The sequence below is a fragment of the Rhododendron vialii genome, chromosome 2a (assembly GCF_030253575.1).
Source record: "Rhododendron vialii isolate Sample 1 chromosome 2a, ASM3025357v1".
In the NCBI taxonomy this organism is placed as follows: Eukaryota; Viridiplantae; Streptophyta; class Magnoliopsida; order Ericales; family Ericaceae; genus Rhododendron; species Rhododendron vialii.
Genome location: NC_080558.1, coordinates 12,537,096 through 12,552,439, shown reverse-complemented (window position 1 = coordinate 12,552,439; position 15,344 = coordinate 12,537,096). Strand labels below are relative to the sequence as shown.

The following is a 15,344-nucleotide window of genomic DNA, read 5'->3' as shown; positions in this document are numbered from 1 at the left end:
TAGTGCGATTCGATACAATGCTCGTAATTGATTGAACACAACTTGCTTGAACCCAATATTTAAGCAATTGGTAATTGGTCCGTCAAATTTTCATACCTAAGGGAGACAAGATTGAACCAATCTTTGGCTTGATTGAAGGTAGCGACTTTCTGGAATCAAGACCTTGGCAAAAATAGTATAAACAACATTAAGAAATGAAATGCGATTCGGTTGTATGAAGGTAATTATAAAATGAAGACTAACCTTTGAGTAAGACAAATTCTGGTTGAATGTGCGTTGGAAGGGAGAGGATTACAAATTTTAACCATGAAGAGAGCTCATGGTTTAGTGTGGAGAATAAAAGATCTAGTGGCAGTATACATTTCGGTTTTATATGGGACTGACTTCGGTTTTATATGGGGCAGTATACATTTCGGTTTTATAAAAGATCTAGTGGCAGTATACATTTCGATTTTAGTATACAAATTTTAACCATGAAGAGAACTCCTTCGATGTTTGAATCTCTCGCATGAGACCTGAAAAAAATCGTTCGAGAAATTTCCAATTTTCGGCAAAAGAAACCCAATACGAGTAAAAATTGATCAAGAAAAATCGTTCAAGAATCTCCCAATTTTCGGCAAAAGAAACCCAATAATCCAATATGAGTAAAAGTTGTTCTAGAAAAAAATCGGGCATGCTTGAGAACTGAAAAAAATCCGATTAGGAAGAGAGAGAAATTTCACTTACCCGATTTGAATTTCCATTATAGCACCGATCCAATCAACGGCAATTTCGGAAATCAGGGTCGATGATTGACATAACAAAATAATTAAGATTGATAATACTTGAATTGTAATCAAGGTTGCGATTGTAATCAACAGCAATTTCATTTTCGATGGATTCCAATTGGTATAACTTTCTTAATTAAATTATTCCAAATAACTTGTTCTGAGAAAGAGAGGGGGGGGGGGGGGGGGGGGGGGGGGGGTGGTAGAGGACTTCCTTAATTATAGATTTTCGGAAAGTTAGTACTCAGAAATTAGTCTCTAATTTCCGGAATGTTTTGTTTCCTTAATCAAAGGCATGTAAAGGCATGGTTTTTTAATTTCAAAAAGAAGGTATGTACTATTCAAAAAATTCTAAAAAAGAAGGTATGTATAGAAAGAGATTTGAGGTGAGAATTGTATTTTCAATTCAATGATAAAAAAAATGTACCAATTTAACGGTAAAAAATATAAACCACCCTCTTATATTATATAGACAAAAGGCTGGGGCACACGCGATGCTTGTGCAAGTCGAATATTCATACCGTTTTTGTAAAAATGCTTCCCACTTATTGTTTGATCAAATTTTCACAAATGTTATGAAAATCCGACTTGCACACGCGATGCGTGTGCCCCGGCCTCTAGTATGGTTAAGACATGGAAACATGACAAATTGGAACATGAAAATACCCTAAGATACCTAATGGAGGGCGATGCCTTGATGATCGAACTCGTCTTGGGACATTATTGAGAAAGTTCAACGTGTAACCTCCTGTTTGAAGTACGCAAGTTATCAGTAATATTAGAAGTTTATTTGGCATTTAAAATTGAGAAAAAATAACAGTAATATTTTATTTACGAACCTGGGTGGTGTCGTTGGTTGTAGTTTGATCATCGTCGTGCCAATTGTTGTTAACGTTGCTCATTGCTTAAAGTAGCTTGTCTTTCTCTAGTGCTGTTACGGCATCTCAATTGTGTTGATCATGAGCAGGTGGGAATGGGTTGTTCTGTACGATTAGTTGACCTTCTCTGTGGTACTTGATCAGCAGTAAAATTTTGCGTAGATGTCTGTCTTTCTTTTTCAACTTGTTGAGGATTGAGACATTGTCAACGGAGTCGTTGGCTGTCACAATTTTGTTCTCTTACACGTTGTAGCCATTCTGTAGATATTTGCTCTGATCTATCTCGTGTTTCCTCATTCATTGTGATCTCTCTTATAAGCATTGAAAGTGTTATAACAACAATCTATTCTAATAAGCACGAAGCTACAAACTGGCTCTAACTTTTCTATGCATTCAAATGCCCATAAAGCACTATAAGCAATGCACTCTGGGGCAAAGTTCCAAAATCATCACCATAGCACCATTCCAATGGAACCCAACTCGCTCAAAATGAAACCCTTCACAACATTTCTATTTTTATTTTTTGTAAAAATGCTTCCCACTTTTTTTTTGTTACCCATCACCAAACCACCATTCCAACGGTTGCTCCGTACCAGTTTAATGGAAGAGAGAAAAAGAAGCATATGTAAGAGGTAAAACAAACTTTTTATATGAAAAAGAAGCATCTATTAGAGACAAAAAAAATAATAATAATAATTTGCCTAATTTCTGGTCTGCCTCGTGTTGGAAGAGGAAAAAAAAAAGGTGTTCCTTGGAAGCATTAAAAGTGTTAAAACTACAATTACAGACTTTGATTTTCCTTTGAACTAAAATTATGAAGATGTCAAGTCACACTCTTAGCACCGACTGTGCAAAGAAGGGAATAATAGAAGAGGGAAATAAACAGAGAAATTAGACATTATCATTTACCCATAAAGAAGGGAAAAAAAGAAGGAAATAAACAGAGATAGACATTATCATTTTATTTTAAGAAATCAAACACGGAGTTGTAGAGTCAATTCTTAATGCGTAAAGTTAAAAACTCTACATGAGGGCATCATGTGGACTTATAGAGTTGCACATAGGATGATGAAGAACACCAAATGCTTGATGCAACAGGAATCACCGAGCTTGTGCGTGGAAAGTGTCCAATGGTGCAAAGTGTAGGGAGGAAGATGGGTACATGTAAAGTTCAGGGGTGACCGGGTGAAGGGGAAAGAAGTAGATTTTGTGATAGGGGAGAAGTTGTAGTGGGACTCTGGGAGGGAAATTGACGTGGGTTCCTTGGGTGGGTAGTTATTGAGTTGGGTGGTTATTTGGTGTTAGTTTGTCTATTATGCCCCTACAATTAAGTCATCTATAACTTCAATTATGGGTGAATCTTTTTATCTTTTGTGGGCAGTTGTGGAAATGAAAAAACATGACAGGGGAGACACCAAAGTGGTGCTCTCCCTCTATATATTATACTAGAGGCCAGGCACATGCGATGCGTGTGTAAGTCGAATTTTCACAACATTTGTGAAAATTTGATCAAACAATAAGTGGGAAACATTTTTACAAAAACGTCATGAAAATCCGACTTGCACACGCATCACATGTGCCCCGCCTCTAGTACATGTAAGATAGGAATAAAAGTTAGTTTGGAATTTAACTTAAGAGTATTTAGTTGACAATATTTTCTTTTCTTGTTAATGCATTTGGTATAGGCGTAGTCTCATGAAATACGTTTGAGGTTCCCTCTTCTGGTATTACAGGCAAACGTGTATTTCGAGGATGTTGGGTAGCATGTGTCAGTCGATGACGACTTGTCATTCCCGTTCTATTGAGACCTTAATTTGGATATGTAACATCTTCGAGGTTTTTTTTATGCCAAATATACGATATGGTTAAGACATGGAAACATGACAAATTGGAACATGAAAATACCCTAAGATACCTGATAGAGGGCGATGCTTTGATGATCGAACTCGTCTTGGGACATTATTGAGAAAGTTCAACGTGTATCCTCTTGTTTGAAGTATGCAAGTTATCAGTAAGATTAGAAGTTTATTTGGCATTTAAAATTGAGAAAAATAATTGTAAAATTTTATTTACGAACCTGGGTGGTGTCGTTGGTTGTAGTTTGATCGTTGCCGTGCCAATTGTTGTTGATGTTACGCCATCTCAATCTGTGTTGATCATGCGTAGGTGAAGTGGGTTGTTCTGTATGATTAGTTGACCTTTTCTGTGGTACTTGATCAGCAGTAAAATTTTGCGTAGATGTCTATCTTTCTTGCACAGCTTGTTGAGGATTGAGACGTTGTCGACAGCGTCGTTGGTTGTCACGATTTTGTTCTCTTACACGTTGTAGCCATTCTGTAGATATTTGCTCTCATCTATCTCCTGTTTCCTCCTCCATAGTGGTGTGGTGTCCCTTATAAGCATTGAAAGTGTTACAGCAACAATCTATTCTAATAAACACGAAGCTATAGCATTGGAAGTGTTACAACAACAATCTATTCTAATAAACACGAAGCTACAAACTAGCTCTAACTTTTCTATGCATTCAAATGCCCATAAAGCACTATAAACAATGCACTCTCGAGCAAAGTTTCGAAATCATCATTGTTTCCTCCACCATTGTGGTGTCCCTTGGAAGCATTAAAAGTGTTAAAACTACAATTACAGACTTTGATTTTCAAAGTGGAAGTTAAATATTCATTTTCCTTTGATCTTTGAACTAAAATTATGAAGATGCCGAGTCACACCCTTGGCACCGACCGCGCAAAGAAGGGAAAAATAGAAGGAAATAAACAGAGAAATTAGACGTTATCAGTTTTACTAGTGATTGTTAGTTTTGATTGACTGATTAGGTTTTTGATGAATTGGTGTCTCCTCTTGGGCTACTCATTTCATTTCCTTTGTCAATTATAAAACAGTCTCCAATCAGAATGATCCCAAAGCCCATTCATTCAAACCGAATACTATAAAAATTGGAAACCCCCCAATCACCCCCCATAAACCTCGCCATCCCATTTAACACACACACTGCTTTACCTGCAACTAGCGTTCAACCCGTTCTATGCACGGGCAAAACTAACATGCACTGGTGAGATTAACATACATGCATGGACATTCTCTATACGACTAACCCGATCTAGCGTTGTGCCCATTCGATGCACGAAAACATGAATTGAAATTTCCGAAGTACTTAATTAGTAGCGGCTGTAAACAAACAACAAATTTTCAATAAACCAAGTATCAAAGACGTCCTATATTTTCAATAATGTCCAAATGTAGTACATTTTCATCTTCAAAGTTTAGTCATATTAACACCAAACAACAAAAAGGAAAGCATATTAAGCCTTTCCTAACTTGAATTTATGAGATTAGTGAAGAATAATGATGCCCTGTGTACACACATATAGCATATACCATGCCTGATCCCTAGATCAACAAATTGAAAATGAAAGGCCACAAACTCATTAGTACGGGAACAAAAAAAATTGCTCAGAAACTGATGTGTTCTACGGCCAATTGTCCCCCAATCCTGAATTACCAATTACCAATAGCAGAACACACCATGAACTAAAGTTTCAAACAACTCAGAAACTGGTGTGAAGTTTTCTTTCCAATGCGCGTGATTTGATTCTTTAGACTGGTGTCTTCTCTATGTATAGTTCATGGTGTGTTCTATGGCAAATAATTTCAAGAATCTTTGTTAGCATTCTCTATGTGCATCGAATGGGTACAACAGTGATTATGTTTTTCATAATAGAGACGTACGGACCAGCAATACGAATGAAAAAAGCATAAGACAAATGGAAGAGCAGTGCAGGGTACAAAGAACCAAAAACAAAAACCTAAAACCCCATTTGAAAATGCACAATGGACTATGGCCACTTGATTATTCCTATTCTATATTCCTACAAAAACAGAAACTATGAATAAGGTAAGGACAATACTATGAGAGTTTGGGACTGCCATACTGGTCAGGTTGGAAATAGGATTATCCCTCTTGTTCAGAAATTGGTTTTCATTGTAACTAATGGGCTGACATGATGCACTATTGTTTTGTTAACACCAACCAACAAAAAGGAAAACTAATTAAGCCTTCCCCAACAAAAATAATGGCAGCAATAAAATTCACAAATACCGATACCAAACATAAGTTCATAACCAACACTATTTCAATATGTCGGGGCCTAAATGATCCTCAAATTATATGGGGTTGTAGCTTTGACGGGACAAATAGTGAAGGAACACAAAATCCGATAGAATACGTAGTCCCATCAATTAACCTTATCTCATCACCATATTATTGTATATCTCTCACTTATTGGCTTATATATTCAATATACATTTCTTTCACGGCACAAAATTAGACATATGACCCTTGGATATAAATTCCAATTAATTAAAGTAAGGCACAGATACACATTTATGAGGTAACTACTTCATGTGTCAACTACACGACTAAAGTAACATTTAGAGACAGAATAACTTAGATAGTACTCAAAGTAAAAACTCATCAATACCCAACTCAATTTCAATTCGTGAAATAAAAAATTTATGACCAAATACAATACATCTACATGAATTAACACCATACCGATGCTGGCCAAAAAACCACCCCATACAGAGGACATCAGAGAGAGCAATAGAGAGGAAATCATACCTAGTGGTTAGCAGAACTGAGCGGTGTGAGATTCGAATTGCTTTCAATTGTCAAAACTTTAAACCTGCCAAAATGAATTCACACACAAAGGATGAGCGAACCATTCTGTCAAACACGAAAAAGGCAGTCAATTGTAACTGTATAACCTACAATTTTAGGGGAAAAAAATTGAAGAGAAAATGGAATTGGGGTCCAATCTATCGTTTCTGTTGAACTCAGTGAAGAGAAAATCAACTTACTTGGTTGAATTGAAGAAACCCCTGAAGGCTCATGATCTAACAATTGACCCATCGTCTCTGAACCTCGCCTCTGGAAGACGCCCCTCACCTCTGAACATAGCTTCTGAAAGATGCAAATGAAAGAGAGAAGTTTAGATTGGGAAAGACGGAAAAGAGGGAGAAAAGAAGTGAATGAGGGGTAGTCCTACCAGATGGAGAGAGTGGGGGTGGGGCGGTGGTTGGCAGCGAAGGAACTTGGTGAAAGATTGTGCGAGGAGTGAAGAGGGGTATTCATAGCCCATGAGAGAGTGAGTGAGAGAGAGGGGTGAGGGTGAGGGTGAGGGTGAGGGTGTGGGTGTGGGTGTGGGAGAGAGGCGTGGGGTGGTGGCGGTTGAGGAGTGGAGAGAGAGAGATGGATGCCAGAGCAGTGTAAGCAGGCGTGGGGTCGTGGCGATTGATAGTGTTAGGGCTATTCAACCGAAATTGAGACAAAGGCGGGTGGGGGTTGGAAGTGTGTGACACAGGTGAACGTGGATATGGATGTGTGTGAGACAAATAAATGTGGGTTTGTTTTTTGTTTTTTTTTTATAAATGGAAAATCTAGGAATTGTGTGAATGTGGGGTTTTTTTGTTTTTTAAAAAGTGAAAAATCTAAAAAATTAGGGAATGAAGTTTGGAGGGTTTGGAAGCTCACATACATTTCTATAGGATATTGATTGATTTGCTATGCCCTTTTTCTTTTTCCCATTTAAACAAATTATTATTATTATGCACGCTCCCTTTTTAAGAGCTTTTGTTTAGATATTTTTCTTTTTTGTTTGCAAGGAGGAGGAGGATCAATCGTTTGCAAGGAGGAGGAGGAGGAGCAGGAGGAGGAGGTTTCATTGCTGGAGTCTTATTCCCGAAGAACTTAAAATTGAAACCCTCTCGAGGTTGCCTGTCAAATCTCTAATCCAATTAAAGTGTGTCTGTAAAACATGGCGTGCTCATCCTACAAACCCTATCTTTATTGCCTCTCATCTAGAAAAGGATACTCATACTAGGCTGGTCACTTGGAATGCTAACCATAATGGTCTCTTGGTTGGGCATGATGGCTTTCACACCTTCGTAAAATGTTCCAGATATAACTTTCAACCTGTGAATCTTGCTTTCGGGTTTCATAGGAAAGCAGATTTAGATTTAGGTCCATGTGACGGCATATTTTGTCTAGTCTGGAGTATCGGTTAGGATGGCATCTATGGAAGTACCAAGGAGGTACCAACTATTGCGCTATGGAACCCTGCAACAAGGGCATTTAGCATTCTCCCCATGTCCATCTGTGACTTACCACCATATGGCCAGTTACATAGATGTTTGGTAGGGTTTGGTCTTGATCTCAAAACTAAAAGTTACAAGGTACGTTTGGTAGGGTTTGGTCTTGATCTCAAACTAAAAGTTACAAGGTACGTGGTTAAGTTTTCATATTTTGGGGATGATGATTTTGGTGTTTACAATAATTCTGTTGAAGTTTACGACTCCAGTTCCGGTTCTTGGAGAGTTCTCTATGCTGATCATTTTTTCCCAGAGGTACTTATTCGTGATGGCCCACAAATCAACACATACAACAAAAGCGATGGTATTTTTCATTGGTTCGCGCTTCACAATTACGGTTTATGCAGTGTCAGTTGTTATGAGGGGCTGGTTCTTTCATTTGACATGAGTAAGGAGTTGTTCCACATGACACGTCTTCCAGAGAAATTCAACACCTTCACGCAGGAGCTAACCCTCTCCCCCAATGTAGACTACGTCAAACGGAAGGAGTGTAGCGTTGGCTTGATAAGGGATTCCCTTGCAGTTATTTTTTCTTTCCTCGAGGAAGGCCGCACATATATTGAAGTATGGGTAATGAAGAAGGACTTCGACTGCATGGTTGAGATTGAGAATCCTCATACAGGTGGTTTCATGAATTAACTGTGGAAGTGCCAATTCCTGGTTCATGGGCCCCTCTGGGTTTCTGGAATAAGAATGAGCTTCTTATCCGAAAATGGAGATCTAAACTTGACACGCTAATCTTGTATGACATTGTTACCAAACAGGCTAAGAATGTGAAGATTTCTGGCGAGCGGAATTTTATGTACAAAGAGAGCCTTGTTTCAATTAAGGGAGGATGTGGAAATTAGTTACTCTAGTTTGCATTATCGTTATTGAATAAATGAGACCATGTTTGGTTTTCATTCATTTGACGGAGCATGGCTGCGGTTGTAATGATCGTTAGTAATGTTTTTATTCGCTAAAAGTAGTTATTTTTGGTGCCTTTAAGTATCTAAACCATCTTACCGGGCACATTGTTTGTAGTCGTGTAGGTTGAACGTATAGTAGCTCTTCATTATTTCTCTGTTTTAGCATGGAGTGAAAATAGTCTTTAATTACCTTTAAATCTTGTTCAAATTGGGATTTCGCATGGAAGCCCACTAAAATGCTCAATAGGGGAACCTATGGCCTTTTGAGAAGCTCGGGCTCAGCTTCAGCCTCGACACAACAACCGCCTCCGCCTCATTGTTCAAAATCTGACAACTGCTAGGTCTTTCAGTCAAGCTATTTCCTTATTGTATAATGATATTTTTGGTTCAAATGTGTTATTCTCTAAGCGAAAGTTTGTTCCTCCTAATCTGGATCGTTCTGTAAATTGGTTTAGGAGTAAGCTTCTTGAAATTTTGCGCAATCAATATTTCCATGAAACACTGTTGATTATTTATAGGTCTTTTGGATCATGTGCTTTTCTCTGTCAGTTCTGCTATAAGTCACATACGTACAAAAGGCACAAGAAAATATATCTATATAATATGGGAGAGCGGTACATATTTTTCACCGTTGGATTGGTACATAAATTTCAACCGTTGGATGAGAAATCCTTGGAAATTAGTCACTAATTTAAATGTCTTTCTTTTATTAGTCACTAATTTCAATCAGTTTAAATATCCTAATCTCTCAGTTTATTTAAATAGCTACACATTTATATATTGATAGATTCCCATTATATAATATCCTAATCAATCAGAAGGAATGATCCGGTCAAACTATATAGTAATCTTACTTAAGGAAATCAATTACGGATTCATTAAAAGAATTATTGATTCATTAGTTCTCACGAGATAATTATTGATAGATTCTCCTTAAAGAGAAAACAGATCCTTAATTAGATTATCCTTCTTCAAAGTTTATAACCACAATAAGATCATTTTTCATCAGAGAGCTTAAGAATTACGGGTTCTGCAGAAAATATTTTGTCCCAATTAGTGCTTGAATCATTAGAGAGCTTAAGAATTACGAGTTTTGCTCTCACTCTGTGGACCAACGCTTGGAGGGTATTGGACGCTGTAGGCATTGGAAACTCCCTAAGGGAACATTATCCTCAGATTCCCAAGTCTCTCTCTCTCTCTCTCTCTCTCTCTCTCTCTCTCTCTCTCTCTCTCTCTCTCTCTCTCTCTCTCCCTCTCTCTCTCTCTCTCTCTCTCTCTCTCTCTCTCCTTCCTACGTGCCATTCATACTTTCTTTTAATAAAACAAAATTATATCCTTGAAAATTCTTCAAAAAAAAAAATTGTATTCGAGTACCCTTCGGCTAGAAAGTTTCTGAAATTGAAATTTAGTAAGGTTTTCTGTCCAATTGAAATATTGAAATGTTTGAATGAGGTTTCATACTTTCTTTTATTGAAACAAAATTATATCCTTGAAAATCCTTCAAAAAAAAAAAAAAGTATTCGAGTACCCTTCGGCTAGAAAGTTTCTGAAATTGAAATTTAGTAAGGTTTCTGTCCAATTGAAATATTGAAATAATTGAATGAGATTTTTGGGTATTATCTCCGTAACCATGTATGGATCCTTCGGGTGTGATTTTTTTGTGGTTTGGTCCTTACCCTTGCATTAGAAAAACTTAAAGGCAATGACTAAGAAAAGGAAGACAACACATATTGGCAATGGAGAAGAAGATTCACAGGTATCACTCTTTGGCATATCTACTGTCTTTCTTTTGAAAAATTCATTCGTAGTCAACTAACTCAACTAGAGTTTGACAGTGATTTAATTTTGTTAGGAGTTTGGTAGTGATTTAATTCGTAAGGTTTTCTTCTCTGTACATACTTTAGGCACAAATTGGAAAAGAGCTATCAAAAGGAACACTTGCGCAACGTGCACGACGAGAGCGAGAACGAATTTTAAAGCAAAGTATTGCTCGACAATCGCACATTACGTGATATTCGTGACAATCCTAAATCATTTGGGGGTATCACCGTAGTGCTTGGTGGGGATTTTCGTCAAATTTTGCCAGTTGTACCCAAAGGAGTTCATGAGGAAATTGTTAATGCATCACTTAGGTGTTCTGATCTGTGGGATGATATATGTGTCTTGACATTAAATTTGAACATGCGATTGAATACAACAGATCCTGCAAATGCTGTTTTTGCAGATTTTTTGATGGAGGTAATATTGCATAATAATTTTGATTACTATTGAATCAGTTAGTTTTTTAATGAATCAGTTATTCTTAGCATTTTTGTTTGATTATTGATTTATACTTCAATATTTTTTTAGGTTGGAACAAACCCTCGAGAAGTGATGCAACTTCCATCGACAATAGGTAGATGTCAAAATCTAAATGAATTATTGTTGAGAGTTTATCCCCAATTGGATGTGACAAATACATCAACCCCAACATTTTTAACTGAACGCACGATTCTCTTTGCTCGGAATGATGACGTGAATGCAATAAATGGAACTGCACTAAATATTTTCTCAGGGAAATAGATACACTTATCTAGCTGCAGATAAAATGTCTGAGGATGACGGAATGGATAGAAGCATCAGTAACAGATATCCCAACGAGTATCTTAACTCATTAGATCCTACTGGGCTACCGCCTTTTAAGCTAGAGTTGAAAGTGGGTTGTCCTATAATATTGTTAAGAAATATTGCCCCAAAGGATGGATTTTGTAATAGCACAAGGATGATGGTTGTCAGATGCGGCTCCCGTATTATTGAAGTTAAGATTTTAACAGGAGAAAAATTTGGCAAATTGGCCTTCATACCAAGAATATCTTTATCACCATCATCTTCAGATTTTCCTTTTCATATGACCAGCCGTCAATTTCCAGTTCGCTTGGCATATGCTATGATTATTAACAAATCACAAGGACAATCAGTGAAATTCGTTGGGGTTGATTTGCGCACACCTGTGTTTAGTCATGGGCAACTATATGTGGCATTATCAAGGTGCACGTCTTTTGATCGTATAACTGTCCTTCTCCCAGAAGAGGAAACAGATTCCACTACCAATATTGTTTACCCTGAAATTCTGCTGTAGTTTGCTTTATCATACCAGGTATAACGAGTTGCAGAGTATTATACTTTAGTTGACATATCCTCTCTTAAACAAATGACTTGGCATACTAACTAGGCTTCTGTTGACATATCATTTTTTTTCTAGGTGTGGGATCGAGAAGCCTTGAAGCACAAAAGGATCAATAGTTTCAAGATTTTTAGTCTTCACATGTTTTAATGTTTTCATTTTAGAAGTCTCATCGAGGCAGAGATTTTCGTTAATGTGTATCATTTTTTAGTTTCATCGGTGTTTTGGATAGTATTTTTTGATTTGATCAAGTTTTAAGCATTCAAGTTTGTTATATGCGTTTTAGTTGGTTAAATATTTAATTGCGTGCGCTGAATGTTCAATCCGTGCCTTCAGGCACGGGCATACGCTAGTTTTTATATATGGCCTGGCTTTCGGAAGTAGTGCGAACCAAGTCCGCCACGACCATATGATAGCCAGGTCAATCCAATCTTTGGATGTTGTGTTATCCATACACCTTTGTACAATAAGTACCACAAGTTTGATTTGGTGGCTTTGCTATTTTTGGCAATTTTTCCCAATTTTGCCCTTCAATTGAGAGTTGGCTGGTCTGTGTGCTAGGGTAGGAGGGCAATTACATTGTAGGTGGTCTGTTTTGCTTACTTTGTAGGTGTGTGCGTTGGAACGAAGGAGACATGGGCCCTCACGCATGTATTGTTCGTGTCATGCCTCACCACCGCATTGGAAAACATATGCTTGCAAATTCTTGCACCTTATCTGCAGATCCCTAGTTCTGTCTTCGGCTTTCCTCTCCTCGTTCCTGCAATACGGGTAAGTTGCCATCGAATTGCGATAGCTTTAATTTTCCATTTTTCCTACTTAACCTCTATAAAGAGACATCATTATTACACTTTTATTCATTAACTTTTCACAATAAAATTTACTTTTATGGGCAAAATGGAAAATATACCAACTTTTACCCACTAACTTTTCAATATGAATACTTATTGAGAGACAGCCCAAAATGGAATACTGGAGATGAATGGAGTATTATTATAATTATTTTCTGCTAGGGTTTAGGTTTGGGTTGGTTTTTCTTTTTGGTCTTTTGGTTATTTTTTTTGGTGTCCCCAGATTTCTCCCCGTTTGTAGGGCTTCTCTCACCCTTGCATGGGTGATTCTGTTACTGTCTGCTGTGCTCCGCCTATTTAGAGTTGATGGTTTAGTTGGAGTTGGGTGTAGTCTTTGAACGGAGTCCCCTCCTTTTGATTTCTTGATCCTTGTTTAGAGCATCCGCAATGTAATAATCAAAAGTTGTCACGTCAGTTTTTGATTATTCATTTAGAGGGTTGCTAAAGTTAGCAATGTGAAGTCACACATTATTACTTTTGATTATTCAAATGCCCAAATTTGATTATTGGTTAAGAAGTTGTTAACTTTGATTTTTACAATATGAGTACTTTTTTAAGCACACATTGTTGACTTTAGCAATTCTTTGATTTTGATTAGTACATTGTGGATGCTCTTAGGAATTGAGTTTTATCCTGATGTTTTGTTCTCTTGATCTATAATATCATACTTGTTATCGTTTGTGGCAAAACAAAAAAAAAAAACAAAAAAAACAAAGAAAAATCTGCCTTTTTCCAGAAAATAAAATAAAATTCCAGCTTTGTTCCCACTTTATACTATAGTATCTACAATTCCAACCTTACATTCACTTCAAAGAAATAAATAAGCCTACCATTCATGATCGATATCGATTGCCCACTTGCTGTGATCAATTGCAGGGCCCCAAAATTCAATGCTCAATTGATCATCTTCAACAGACGTAAAATAGTGTTTGTGAATGCAGAGTCTTAATGAAGATGTGGATATGGGTACGTTACGTTTGATTGTCAGAATATTTCTAAGAAAGATTGGATAAGATGGGAATAAAGAGGACAAGTGGGGTGATAGGGCCGTTCCACGTATTTGATTATGTGAATATTAGACTAGTTGTACTATGTTTGACTCTATTTCGTGGTCAAACATAAAAAGAAAGTTCACTAATCTGGACGAATTGGCATGCCCGCCCAGCTCTGACTGTCCTTTCCACCTTCCTGGATCGACTTCTTGATCTATAACTTAAACGACTGCTACGGAGGTGCCAGATTGGACACGCACATAACTTGCTATAGGTAGGGTGGGTGGTTAGAGTGAGATAAATGTGGGATAAAGACGATATGGATTATTTATGACCGTTGGATGCAGAGGGAAATTATATGGAGAAGGGGAATTTTCCCTCTGGTACTGTATTAGTTAATCCCCCAATGGGGTCCGGTACTAAATGGACAAATAGTTCACTTTTGTCCAATCCGGCCCTAATTCTGTGTACAAACAAATACCGGATTATGAAATAAGAGTAAAAAGAAAACATGTAAGTCCGCCCTTGATTCCTCTTGTTAGTCTAACATCCCTTATCCCACTATCAAACATGCACAGTATCAAACCCCAAGGGTTGAAAAAGTGATTTTGGTTTGGAACTTAGGTGTTTGCTCCATCCTAAGATTTTAGGTTCGATTCTCCTTGTCAATAACCCTTGGGGCCATCTCAACCCCATGCCTAAGCGTTCGAGATGACTATGGGAGGAGCTGTAGAGATTAGTCCAAAGAGCGCGCAATAGTGCAAACTGGTCCGAAACACCCTGCATTACCAAAGAAATTATATATATATATATATATATATATTGGGGCGGTTTCGGGGACACTTAAAAAAACCCTCCCAAGTTCCCGATCGAATTTTGATGATGAAGCCATTCCCAGTTGTTTTTTTTGGTGATTTCCCCGGACACCCTTAAAATCACGTTCTAATTACATTGAGCGGCTCGGATCATCAAAATTCGTCGGGAACTTGGGAGGATTTTTTTTAAGTGTCCCCGGAACAGCCCCGTATAAATATATGCCCAGTATCAAAATGCAGGATGCAGGAAACAAACACCATATGGTGGTTGGTGTGAATATTCGGGGACGAAATTGGGAAAGATTTGAAGGGAAGTTTGGAGAGAAATCTCGGAGGAAAAAATTGTAGAGAACAAATGAAGAATTGATTGGAATGGTGTTACTAGTTCTACAATTATGAAAGTAACATATTTTGGCTGACCACACAAAGTGGTTGTAATATGTAAGGAAAATGTCTGACTTTGTGTCCAATGCTTCCCCCATTTTTTCCAATTTGGCATGCGCTTTCCTCATACATTTCAAAAGGTATATGTAGCTTGTGCATTCCAACCGGACAAGTCTATCGTTTTTTACTTTTTAGAGATTAAGGATGTTCAAATCGACTTACGCGCATCTCTATTAATCCCCTCGTCGGTTCATCAAAGACATACCATCCACGTCGAAACTAGAAAATTCACGAAAAATTACTTTATTACAGTTTTACTCCAAAAATCAATTGGACAAGTCATTGTAGCGACGAAGTCATTGTAGCTTGGCGGGTCGTCAAGGTCATTACTTCCTATTCGGTATTCCCTTTTTGTCCTTCA

At 37.6% G+C, this 15,344-nt stretch overlaps 3 protein-coding genes and 2 long non-coding RNA genes across 5 annotated transcripts; 3 read left to right on the top strand and 2 right to left on the bottom strand.

Annotated features, from left to right (window-relative positions):
• Window positions 1–1,210: 1,210 nt before the first annotated feature.
• On the bottom strand, window positions 1,211–1,716 carry LOC131316227 (uncharacterized). The gene is made up of 2 exons (XR_009197049.1): window positions 1,607–1,716; window positions 1,211–1,515 (listed from the first exon to the last, which is right to left on the bottom strand). It is a non-coding gene; the product is annotated as an uncharacterized LOC131316227 (long non-coding RNA).
• Window positions 1,717–5,439: 3,723 nt separating this feature from the next.
• On the bottom strand, window positions 5,440–7,193 carry LOC131316223 (uncharacterized). Its single transcript, XR_009197046.1, has 3 exons — window positions 6,709–7,193; window positions 6,432–6,623; window positions 5,440–6,345 (listed from the first exon to the last, which is right to left on the bottom strand). It is a non-coding gene; the product is annotated as an uncharacterized LOC131316223 (long non-coding RNA).
• Window positions 7,194–7,326: 133 nt separating this feature from the next.
• On the top strand, window positions 7,327–8,915 carry LOC131316218 (uncharacterized). Its single transcript, XM_058345527.1, has 2 exons — window positions 7,327–7,903; window positions 7,955–8,915. Exons 1-2 carry the CDS (start codon window positions 7,808–7,810, stop codon window positions 8,447–8,449), a joined length of 591 nt encoding a protein of 196 aa, XP_058201510.1. The 5' UTR covers window positions 7,327–7,807; the 3' UTR covers window positions 8,450–8,915.
• Window positions 8,916–10,420: 1,505 nt separating this feature from the next.
• Window positions 10,421–11,280, top strand: LOC131317142 (uncharacterized). Its single transcript, XM_058346714.1, has 4 exons — window positions 10,421–10,474; window positions 10,623–10,701; window positions 10,772–10,956; window positions 11,068–11,280. Exons 1-4 carry the CDS (start codon window positions 10,421–10,423, stop codon window positions 11,278–11,280), a joined length of 531 nt encoding a protein of 176 aa, XP_058202697.1.
• Window positions 10,964–11,947, top strand: LOC131316220 (uncharacterized). Its single transcript, XM_058345529.1, has one exon. It carries the CDS (start codon window positions 11,306–11,308, stop codon window positions 11,834–11,836), a length of 531 nt encoding a protein of 176 aa, XP_058201512.1. The 5' UTR covers window positions 10,964–11,305; the 3' UTR covers window positions 11,837–11,947.
• Window positions 11,948–15,344: the final 3,397 nt, after the last annotated feature.